Raw genomic sequence first — 12,555 nt, 5'->3', positions numbered from 1 at the left:
ATACAAAAAAAAAAAAAAAAAAAAAAAAAAAAAAAAAAGTATGATGTTAGCTCTAGGTTTCATGTAGATATTCTTTATCAAGTTGAGGAAGCTCACCTCTATTCCTACTTTACTGAGTTTTTTTTTATCTTATTTCATAACTTTAGATTTATTATTTTAACTAGCCCTTGCAGTTTGTTTGTTTGTTTGTTTGTTTGTTGTTTCCTTCCTTAGAACCATTCCTTGGGATCTGATTTACTGTTTCTAAATGACAGAATTACTTCTTTTCAGGCCCCAAAATAGGGTTTTGTGATGGTTAATTTAGCTAAGGCAAGCTGCCCAAATATTTGGTCAAACGTTATTCTAGATATTTCTGTAAAGATATTTTTGGGTAAGATTAACATTTAGGTGGGTGGACTTTGAGTAAAGCAGAGTACCGTCTATGGTATGAGTGGCCCTCGTCCAGTCACTCAGAGGTCTGAGGAGAACAAAAAGCTGACACATCCCCACCCCCTACCCTCACTGAGCAAGAAGGAGTTCTGCTAGCAGATAGCCTTTGTACTCAAACTGCAACTCTCTGTGGGTCTCCAGTCTGGTAGACTGTCCCCTACTAAGTCTTCATAATAAGGTGAGCCAGTTTCTTAAAATAAACCCATCTATCTATCGATCAATCTATCTGTCTATCTCCCTCCCCCTCTCCCTTTCTCTCTCCCTCTCTTCCTCTCTCTCTCCCTCTCTCTGTCTCTCTTTCTCTCTCTCTCTCTCTATGCACACACACACACACACACACATATCTGTACATATACACAGACACATTCTGTTGGTTAAGCACATGCCCTGCTTAACATACTTTTAAACTGTTAGATCATATTCCTGTTAAAGCCCCTGAAATTAAACATAAACCATTAATTTCTATTTTTCTTTTTGTTTAGATGTAATTTGCAAATATCTTGATGCTATTATGTCTATTTTCCCAATTTCCTTACTTTTGTCAACCAAACCATAAATGCAGACTTTGATTAGTAAGCTCCTTTTAAGGCACCTATAATCCTATCATCTGACTTTCTAAGGGCCTTTACCTATGGACTCCCACTTTCAGCCTAGGGAGGTTGTCTAGGTCTTCAGTCTTCTTTCCTTGTCTGCTTCTGTCTGTGTCAGCCACAGACAGAAGTCTCGTTATTTAGATTATTATGTAATTAGAAAACAACTTAAATTTGCCTTTTTTAGCACGTCTGACTAGCTGGGAAGCTGTGTTTCCCCCTCCACAGTTTCTCTTCTCTAAGATTCCCTGCTGCCTCTTTTTCAAAGACCAAAATGCGAAGAACAGAGGTGCTACATACAGAATCTGTCTGCTAACATTATCATATCTCTTTGTGTGGCCATTTTTGTCTACTCTCTCTATAAAGATTACTTGCTTTAAAAAGAGTCCAAGAGCCCTATGCTTCCATCACATGTTTCTCCAGTTGGAGCAGCTAAAGACCTACAACTTCATAGTCTTCACAAATAACTGCTTTTAATAAAGCTATCAAGATATTCTGTAAATGTATTTTTATGGGGAAATAATTACATGTAGCATATGGAGATGCTGAAATAGTATTTATTGCTTAACAGGAGGAGAAGGTGTACTGTCACTCCAAGTTCTTCTATAATATCAACCCTTTCATTTTCTTCATCAAGGATCTTACATGTTAGACTTTCGCCTATAGGACTCTACACTTTTTATTTTTATATCGACCAAATTACAAATGGGGATTAAGCTTTTATGCTCAAACACATTTTGGATACATTATGGGTTTAGCTTATTGTAGGGATAGCTTGTTATGGATCTGATGTCTTTTAACTCTGCACCAGTTGAGAAGAGTTGATGTGATCACAGGAGAGAGTAGCAGTGCCCTTAGGACAGAAGCATGTTCCCAATGAGTCCAGGACAAGCCCCTCACAAGCAGTGTGCTCTGCTCTAACAAGAGGAAAACGTGAGGCACAAAGGTCTAATCGTCCCCACCGTGTAGTAATGATTAGGACCTTAGAACTTTTTTTAACGTTTGCGTTAACTTTTTTTCTAATAGACCCTCACTACATGTCACATTTGGGAAAGTGTGTGAGGAGGAGTGCTTTTTCAGAACACATCTAGGACACGTTCATGCAGGTGAGAGCAAAGTGCCCTTAGTCTGTACTTTTCTAATCCTGCTCACCTGGTGGGGGTATCATTGTATGACAAGGCCAGACACTGCCTTTGGGTCCCTCCTTGTCACAGCAGTTCTCTCCACCCAACCCCCAACCACCACACCCACCACCGCTCATCATCTTCAGTTAGAAGTGACAACACACTAAAAGTCGTTCACAAAGTCCTGTGGGGAGTATACTACTCAGCAAGGAGATGGACTGTGTCTCTGAAGAAGTGGGTTATAGACTCACTCATTGCCTTTTCTAAGTCTCAGGCTTTCATTTAACTCTGCATTTTGGCTGGAAGTGATTTCTTAGCTTATTAATGGGGATGGGCATCAGTATTTTGTTGTAAGTTAAAATTCTTATCTTCATTTTATTTTTTTAAATGTTTACTTATTTTTGAAAGAGAAAGAGACAGCATGAGCTGGGTAGGGGCAGTGAGAGAGAGAGAGACACAGAATCCAAAGAACACTCCAGGCTCTGAGTTGTCAGCACAGAGCTGGACGTGGGGCTCGAACTCACAGCCCGTGAGATCATGACCTGAGCTGAAGTTGGATCTTTAACCGACTGAGCCACCCAGGAGCCCCTTATCTTCATTTTATAATGCCTGTGATATTTACTGATAACATGTGTGTAAGGTTTGCAGATTTAACATGGAAGAGGCTTATGATTCACCCTTCCCAGTGTGTGGTCTACTCGGTACACATTGCCCCAGTGCCTATGGTAGGAACCTAGGATAGTTTATGGGCTGACTATTAAAAGTAGCATCTCAGGCATGTTCTTTGGAATGAAAAGTAACATATTGTCCTCTACATAGTTTTCTTCTTTAAAAAAAATTACTATTTTACCTAGACTTAAACAGTTTATATAAAAGAATGAATATTTTACCCTTTACTAAATTCCACCAATGTTGGCAATTTTTTTGCCACATTTGCTTTATCGCCTATTTGCTTTTCCTTTTTTTTTTTTCCACTGAACTCTTTGAAAATAGGTTGCAGGCATAATACTACCTCTGTATACTTCAATACGTACCTTCTTAGAACAAGGGCATTCTTCTGCATTATCACAGTACTATTTTCACACCTTATTGGTCCATACTGTCAAATATATATAGCCCATTTTGAAATTTTTCCAATTGTTCTATAATACCTTTTTTAATTTTTTTGTCCTAATCCAGAATTCATTTAAGGATCAAGCATTGCATTCTGTATTCATGTTTCTTCAGGCTTCTTTAACAGAGAAAAGTTCCTCTTTCTTTTTTTGGCAAATTTCATGATATTGACATAGTCTAGAATGTTCCCTAATTTGAATATGTGAGATTCTTTCTCCATTATTACACTCAGAATAATCACTTTGGCAGGAGCACTGTTTTAGTTCCATGATGTTCTTCCTGTGCATATCAGGAGGCCCCTAATGCTGGTTGTACTGTTCAGTATTCAGTGCTTGTTACGAGAAGTGTGCTCCTAATCCCCATTACCTACTTCACCCTCCTCCCACCCACATCCCCTTTGGCAATTATCAGTTTGTTCCCTAGTTAAGAGTCTTTTGTTTTTTTTGTCTTTTTTCCCTTTATTTTATTCCTTAAATTCCATAAGTGAAATCATATGGTACTTGTCTTTTTCTGACAAATTTATTTCACTTGGCATTATAGTCTATATTGATCTATGTTGTTGGAAATGGCTCGATAATATTCCATTGCATAAATATGCCACATCTTTGTCCATTCATCTATCGATGGACACTTGGGCTGCTTCCATAATTTGACTATTGTAAATAATGCTGCATATATTCTTTCAAATTAGTGTTTTTGTATTCTTTGGGTAAATACGCCCTAGTGCGATCACTAGGTCAAAACATAGTTCTGTTTCTAATTTTTTGAAGAGTCTCCCACACTCTTTTCTACAGGAGCTGCACCAGTTTGAATTCCTAACAACAGTGCATGAAGGTTCCTTTTTCTCAACATCCTCATCATCATTTGTTGTTTTTTGCATTGTTGATTTTAACCATTCTGACAGGTGTGAGGTAATATCTCATTGTAGTTTTGATTTGCATTTCCCTAATGAATGATGTTGAGCATCGTTTCATATATCTGTTGGCCATCTGTATGTCTTCTTTGGAAGAATGTGTGTTCGTGTCTTCTCATTTTTAATTGGATTATTTATTATTTGGGTGCCAAGTCTTATAAATTCTTTATATATTTTGATTACTAAACCATTATCAAATATGTCATTTGCAAATGTCTTCTCCCATTCAGAGTTGTCTTCTGGTTTCATTGATTGTTTCCTCTGCTGTGCAGAAGTGTTTTGTTTTGAAATAGGTCCAATAATTTATTTTTGCTTTTGTTTCCCTTGGCTCAGGAGACATACCTAGAAAGATGTTGCTATGACCGATGTCAGAGAAATTGCCGCCTGTGCTCTTTTCTAGGATTTTTATAGTTTCAGGTCTTATATTTATATCCTTAATCCATTTTGAGTTTATTTTTGTGTGTGGATAAGAAAGTGGTCCAGTTTCATACTTTTCTTGTAGCTGACCAATTTTCCCAACATCATTTATTGAAGAGACTGTCTTTTTCCCATTACATATTCCTACAAGATTAATTGATCATATCATCATGGGTTTATTTCTGGACTTTCTGTTCCATTTCATTGATCTGTATGTCTCTTTTTGTGCCAGTACAATACTGTTTTGATTACAACAGCTTTGTAATATAACTTGACATCTGGAATTGTGGTACTTCTAGCTTTGCTTTTCTTTTTCCAGATTGCTTTGGCTATTCAGGGACTTTTGTAGTTCATTACAAATTTTAGAGCTGTTGTTCTAGTTGTGTGAAAAATGCTGTTAGTATTTTGATAGAGATTGCATTAAATCTGTAGATTGCTTTGGGTAGTATGAACATTTTAACAATATTGTTCTTATAATCCATGAGCATGGAATATCTGTGTCATCTTCAATTTCTTTCATCTGTGGTTTATAGTTTTCAGAGTATAGGTCTTTTACCTTCTTGGTGAAGCTTATTCCTATATATTTTATTATCTTTGATGTAATTATAAATGGGATTAATTTCTCTGTCTGCTGCTTCATTGTTAGTATACAGAAATGCAATGGATTGCTGTATATCCATTTTGTATCCTGCAACCATACTGAATTCCTTTATCAGTTCTAGTAGTTTTTGGTGGCGTCATTAGGGTTTCCTATATATAGTATCATGTCATCTGCAAATAGTGAAATGTTTACTTCTTCCTTACCAATTTGGATGCCTTTTATTCCTTTTCTTGTCTGATTGCTGTGGCTAGGACTTCTAGTACTATATTGAATAAAATTGATAAGAGTGGTGTGGAAACTAATTTGACAATAAACTATTTGTAAAAAAAAAAAAAAATTTTATAAGAGTGGATATTCTTGTTCTTGACCCTAGGGAAAAGCTGTCAGTTTTTCAACATTGAATATGATATTAGCTATGGGTTTTTCATATATGGCCTTTATTACATTGAAGTGTGTTCCCTCTAAAACCTACTTTGTTGAACATTTTTTATCAGGAATGAATGTTGTACTTTGTCAAATGCTTTTTCTGCATCTCTTGAAATGATCATACAGTTTATTCCTTCTCTTGTTGATGGGACATGTCACATTGACTGATTTGCAAATACTGAACCATCCTTGCATCCCAGGAGTAAGCCCCACTTGATTATGGTGAATGTTTTTTTTTAATGTATTGTTGATTCCATTTGCTAATACTTTGTTGAAAATTTTTATATCTATATTTATCAGAGATATTGGCCTTTAGTTCTCTTTTTTTGTAGTGTCTTTATTCTGGTTTTGGTATCAGGGTAATACTGGCCTCAGAATAAATTTGGAAGTTTTCCTTTCTCTTCTGTTTTTTGGAATAATTTGAGAAAAATTAGTATGGACTATTCTTTAAATGTTTGGTAGAATTCACCTGTGAAGCCATCTGGTACTGGGCTTTTGCTTGTTGGAAGTTTTTTTTATTACCCATTCAGTTTTCTTGCTGATAATCAGTCTATTAAATTTACTGTTTCTTCTTGCTTCAGTTTTGGTAAGTAATATAATTCAAGGAATTTATTCCTTTCTTCTAGGTTGTCTAATTTGTTGGCATATAATTTTTCATAATATTCTCTTAAAATCCTTTGTATTGCTGTGATGCCACTTGTTATTTCTACTCTTTCATTTCTCACTTTGTTTGAGTCCCCTCTCTTTTTTTGTGTGTTTTCTTTTTGTTTTGGTTTTTTGATGAGTCTGGGTAAACGTTTATCAATTTTGTTGATTTTTTCAAAGAACCAGCTCCTGGTTTTATTGATCTTTTCCATTTTTTTGTTTTTTTGTTTTTTAGTTCATTTATCTCTAATCTTTATTATTTCCTTCATTCTACTGGTTTTGTGTTTTGTTTATTCTTTTCCTGGCTCATGTAGGTATAAGGTAGGGTTGTTTTATGTGAGTATTTTCTTGCTTCTTGAGGTAGACCTGTATTGCTATAAACTTCCCTCTTAGAGCATCTTTTGCTTCTTCCCAAAGGTTTTGGACCATTGTGTTTTCATTTATATTTGTCTCCATGTTCTGTTGTTGTTTTTAACTATGCTTCATGCTCAGCTTGGAGCCTAGCACTAGTCTTGAACTCATTACCCTGAGATCAGTACTTGAGCTGAGACCAAGAGTCAGACACTTCACCAGTTGAGACACCCAGGTACCCATGTTTCCATGTATTTTTTATTTCCTCTCCAATTTCCTTTTTTGAGCCATTCATTTTTTAGTAACATGTTACTAATCTTCATGTATTTGTGGTCCTTCCAGGTTTTTTCTTGTGGTAGATTTCTAGTTTTCATACTATTGTGGTCGAAAAGGGTACATGGTATGACCGATCTTTTTGAATTTGTTGAGTCTAGTTTTGTGGCCTAATATGTGATCTGTTTTGGAGAATGTTCCATGTGCACTTGAAAATAATGTGTATTCTGCTGTTTTAGGATGGAATATTCTGAATATATCTTAAATTCATCTGGTCAAGTGTGTCATTCAAAACCACTATTTCCCTGTTGATTTTTCTGTTGGATGATGTGTCCATTTCGATGTAAGTGGGGTATTAAATTCCCTACTATTCTTGCATTACTATTGATTACTTCCTTTATGGTTGTTATTAACTGCTGTATGCATTTGGGTATTCCCATGTTGGTGCATAAATATTTGCAATTGTTATATCTTCTTGTTATATTGTCCCCACGATTATCATATAGTGTTCTTCTTTGTCTCCTGTTACATTCTTTGTTTTAAAGTCCATTTGTCTGATATAAGTATTGCTACCTCCACCTTCTTTCATATACATTTGCATGATAGATGTTTCTCCATCCCCTAACTTTCAGTCTGTATGTGTTTTTAGGTCTGAAATGAGTCTTTTGTGGACAGCATACAGATGAGTCTTGTTTTCTTGGGTTTTTTAAATTGTTTTGTGTTTATTTTTGTGGATCTTCTCTGTTCCTTTCTTCCCTTGCTCTCCCCACAAGTTGGCTTTTTTTCCACAAGTAAGTGAAATACTTGGATTTCTTTCTCTTTATATTTTGCATATCATTTACCATTTGTGGTTACCATTAGGTTTGCATGTAACATCTTTTATATATAGCTAGTACTCTGTGTTTAGTTGATGGTCCGTAAGTTTGAACTCACTCTTTATTCCCCTCCCCTCCACGTTGTAGATTTATAGTGTCATACTCTCTACATCCTTTCATTTTGTGAGTCCCTTGACTGATTTTTTTAGCTATATTTATTTTTACTACTTTTCTGATTCCTACCGTTCTTACTCTTACTTACAATCTTTTCTTTCCACTCCTTTACCATTTCTTATAGGGTTGATTTCTCTAGATCATGAATTCCTTTAACTTTTGTTTGTCCAGGAAACTCTTACTTTTCTTCTATTCCGAATGATAGACTTGTAAGATAGAGTTTTCTTGGCTGCAGAAGTTTTCCTCCCAGCACTTTGAATATATCATGCCACTTCCTTCTGGCCTGCAGAATTATGGAGTTTTCCTTGTATATGACTATTTTCTTTTCTCTTGCTGCTTTTAAAATTCTCTATTACTACTTTTTGCCATTTTAATTACTATGTGTCTTGGTGTGAATCTGCTTGGCTTGATTTAGTTGGGAGATATCTGTGCCTCTTGGGTATGGATTTCTGTTCCTCCTTCAAATTCAAAAAGTTTTCAGCTCTTACTTCTTCAAATAAATTTTTTATCCCCTTGTCTCTCTCTTGTCCTTCTAGGATCCCCATAATGCATATGTTATTATACTTGACAATGTCGCTGAGTTCCCTCAATCTATTCTCATTTTGCACAATGTTTTTCTCTCACCTGCTCATCTTGATTACTTTCCATTACTTTGCCCTCCAGGTTGCTGAGTTCTCCTTCCTCTAGTCTACTATTTATTCCCTCTAGTGTATTTTTAATTTCATTTATTGTGTTCTTCATCTCTGATTGGTTTTTTTATCTCTTTGTTAAGAGTCTCACCGATGTTCTCCACTCTTTGCTCGAATCCAGTAAGTGTCTTTATGATCATTATTTTAAATTCCGTATCAGACATATGACTTATCTCTGCTTTGTTTAGGTCTCTCACTGTGATTCTGTTCTGTTCTTTCATTTGGCACATATTCTGTCCCCTCATTTTGTCTGTCTCTGTTTCTGTGTTAGGAAATTCAGCCACATCTCCTGCTCTTGATAGTAGTGACCTGATGGAGAAGAGATCCTGTAGTGCCCTGCACTGAAGTGTCCCCTCTTCACGGAACTTGGCATTTCATGGGTGCTTCGTGTATGTGTTGTGTGTGCCCTGCTGTTACGGCTGTGCTTTTTCCTTCAGTCCAGTCACCTAAAGTGGTTATCTTCACCCGTTGTGGGCGTGTTTGGTTCCAGTGGTGTTCGTGGGCCAGTCAGGCTTTCCTAGGCTTGAGTTGAGTCAGACCAGGCATGTACACAATGTTGTAGCACCAAACTGCAGGGGACTCTCCCTGTGTTGTCCCCTCTCCCTGTGTTGTCCCCTGAGAAACTTTCATTCGTGGGTGAGCCTGCAGTCAGAGTAGTTGTCTGCCCCCAGCCCGCCTCTGGGGCCACAGTCTGACAGGTGTGTGTAGTTATCTTTCCCTCTCTCAGGGGCAGGAGTGTCTTTGGACTGGTGCTGACCCCTTTTGGGGCTGCATGCACACTACCAGGAACATGGCACCACGTTGGATGGGGTCTGGCCAAGAGCTATTGGAGGGAGTGGAGCTGCAACAGGCAGGGGCTGGATGAGCGGTGTGTGCAAGGTTTGTGCACAGACCCTCTGGGAGAGCAGACCTGCAGTGCAGGGACTGAGTCAAGCCTGCTGGAGGGGGAGATCCACTAAAGTACAGTGGTGAGGGGAGGAGAGTGTTAGCAGGTTAGGTAACTGGTTCCTGCAGGTGTTCTGCTATGGAGCAGGGGAGGGAAATGGCACCTGCTAGCCCCCTAGGATCTCTTTCCCTCCAGGACAGCTCTCCCTTCTATAAGCCTCAGGCAGTTTTCAAACTGCTACTTCTATGCAGTATCTCTGTGGGCTGTTGTGCTGTCTCTTTAAGGGAAGGGACTCATTTCCCTTCCCAGCTCCCCCAGAGCTGAGCCAGCTGATTTTTTAAATGGAAGGTTTTAAGTTTCCAGTGGTTGTAAGAACTTGTAATATTCAGCCCCTCTGGCTTTCAAAGCCAAATGTTATATGGATTCACCTTCCCTGGTGTGGGGATCTCTTTTCTCTCCCCTCTTTGTGCCCTGGAGTCCCTTTCTCCCAGAGAGAGCCCAACAGATGCATTTAGCTCCCCACCAAGTCTCCACCCTACCTACGCTCTTCAGCCTTTTCTCTACATTTAGCTATGGAGTTTGCTCTGCCAGTCTTCAGGTCATCTTCAGGATTGTTTACACTGATGTGTTATCTAGTTGTATCCCTGGGAGGAGGTGAGCTTAGGGCCCTCCTACTCCACCATCTTCCCAGCAATCTGGGATCAAAGCAGGTTTTAAACACAATGTCTTATATGTGATAAAAACTCTTTACCCTTTCCCCAGAAATATGTACACCTATGCATACACAGACAAAGTTTTGCATAAGATACCTGGGTTTCTTGAAGCTATGGCCTCAGGTTCAGAAAACAGTTTGCAAGATTGAAGTATGAAGTTATCCAAGACCACATTCTGCAAGAAGCTCTCTGGGGCCTACTCTGATTACACCATTTCATAATTCTAGACACTAGCTTTAATTCTGGTAAGTAGTTCTGTTAGGAGCTTTTCCATCATTTGCTGATAAGAAATATGTATGATCACATCTCTGGTTCTCACTTCTCAAGAGTAAAGTTAGGGTATTTTATATTCATAATTAGTTCCTCCAGCTTCCGTTGTAATCCCCCTTACACAGTGAACACTTAACCTCTATAATCAATAACTCACATTTGTTCTCCATAACTAAGACACTAGTAACTCTAGTTATGCCAGTTTGAGGAATGGCACTTCGGTTTGAATTTCCCTGATCAGTTACATCAATTCAGTTGTTGTAACTTAATATATTAACACTATGGAAGACTAATTTGAGAACCTAGACTGACCAGTCCACAGCTCTGATATATCTTTTACACTTAAGATCTTAGAATATACCATGATAAAGGACCCTCAATTTTGACCTTTGGGACTCTAACCAGGAACATCCCACAATGGGAATTGCAATCTGGGTATGTTTTCATCTTTCTTTCACTTAGGGTGGAACAGGCCAGTAAATTCTCAGTAGCCTTTACTGGAGAAAAGATTAGGATTTTGAGGTCACTTAAACCAATAGTTGTCCTTCCACATCACCATTTAAAAAATTAGAATTTTAACTTACACTGTCTGCTTCTTTCCTTCCAAGTACTCATTTTTGGGCAGCTGAGATGTGGCACAGAGATTTTTAACTGCATTATGTTCCGGGAAAGAGTCTGACCCAAAATGTTTCCAAAGGTGTCAGAGGAAGATGACTGATTTTTAAATGATGTTTTCTGGATTTGAGTTTTCACATCAGAGGTGGTCAGTTATATACTGTGTGTGTGTGTGTGTGTGTTTGAGAGGTGTAGTGATTTCAAATAAATAAATAACATTAAATTAATTTTCAATATACAGCTTATTAGAGCCATCATATTTAACTGATTCCTTATTAGTATAGTTCAGAACAGAGATGGTGCTACTACGAATACCAAAAGAACTTTCTTCTAAGTTGACTTTTCCTAAGCAGAGTTACATTGTGCTAAAATACATTTATACATAAGGAGAGCATTAAGAAGTCACAGCTGTTTAAAAAAAAATATGCATTCTCAGTTTGAACCAAACTGTCTTTTAAAAAAAGTAAAGAAATCAATTATTTTTAGTCTATTAAAGAACTTACTGAGACTCCAGTACTGTCTACTCTGTGTACTCAGTGTAATACTTTATTATTCCAAAATACACTCAGAACTTATTCCAGGAAAGTCTCATGAAAAAATTAGAGCAAGAAAGAGTGAGATCTTGGTATGTGGTATTTGAGGCAAATTTGAAAGCAAGCATCTAAACTCCAGTGATTCGGCCCTTAACTCACCGAAGGACCTTGAGAAAATTCCATAAATTCTTTGTCTTGTCTGCTGGATGAAGATGCCAATATCAGCCTACTTTTCTAGTTCAGGAAAAAAATTCTTTGGGTCAGATCAACTTCTGTTATATAAAGAATTATTGAACACAGTAGTACTATAATGAAAATGTCTAAATTTGGGACAACAGTAATCCTATTCATAGAGCAAATGAAGCATGTATTGATTTTTTTCTGGACAGGTGATTTAGCCATCTTTGTGAATTTTTTTCTTTTCTGTGCTTTTTGAACTTTTTGTGCTATCACCACTAACCGTGTAGACAGATGTACTTAAATCTTGTTAAGGAAAGTTGTAAGCCACCAACAGAATGGTGTTCTAAACAGCATTTTGGTTTCCTCTGTCCAAAGTATCATACGAAATAATGTGGAGCTCCATGGTTCACAATGCCTAGGATTTCACAATCAGCCTTATTAGCACATGTCAAAATATAGGGGCTTGTGGGCTTGTTGGTCTTCAGACAGCTGTGATCAAACAGGAGAAAACCCTTGAAGTCAGAAGATCTGCTTTTAAATCCTAGATTTTGATCTTAGGCTAACTACTTAATTTCTCTGAAACTCAGTAAAACTGGGGCTGCTGTGAAAACTAAGATAGAATGTTTTATAATCTGCAAGGCACCAGTCAAGTAAGAATTCTATATAATAAGGCAATAGCATACTGTAAGATGAAAGAGCTTTATTAATAATGATACTAGATCACATTTATTGAGCACTTTATATGCTAAATGATTTACATGCACTATCTCATTTAGTCCTTCAACCAGTACTATGAGA

At 37.4% G+C, this 12,555-nt stretch overlaps 2 protein-coding genes across 6 annotated transcripts in view; one reads left to right on the top strand and one right to left on the bottom strand.

Annotated features, from left to right (window-relative positions):
- The window catches only part of LYRM4 (LYR motif containing 4), a 168,744-nt gene that overhangs the window by 70,612 nt on the left and 85,577 nt on the right, over positions 1-12,555 (top strand). The window contains exon 3 of one of the 2 annotated variants that reach the window (XM_039256856.1): positions 8,644-8,680. The exons of the other annotated variant lie outside the window; for it this stretch is intronic. Coding sequence (XP_039112787.1) covers positions 8,644-8,680 — 37 coding nt within the window. The remainder of the gene's footprint in view (positions 1-8,643; positions 8,681-12,555) is intronic. 2 annotated transcript variants of the gene reach the window in all.
- FARS2 (phenylalanyl-tRNA synthetase 2, mitochondrial) overlaps positions 1-12,555 on the bottom strand; it is a 609,022-nt gene that overhangs the window by 593,689 nt on the left and 2,778 nt on the right. The window lies entirely within an intron of this gene.

The sequence above is a fragment of the Hyaena hyaena genome, unplaced genomic scaffold (genome assembly GCF_003009895.1).
Source record: "Hyaena hyaena isolate Hyena2069 unplaced genomic scaffold, ASM300989v1 scaffold_588, whole genome shotgun sequence".
NCBI lineage: Eukaryota > Metazoa > Chordata > Mammalia > Carnivora > Hyaenidae > Hyaena > Hyaena hyaena.
Note: the sequence above shows the minus strand (reverse complement) of the source record. Positions and strands in the feature narration are given on the sequence as shown.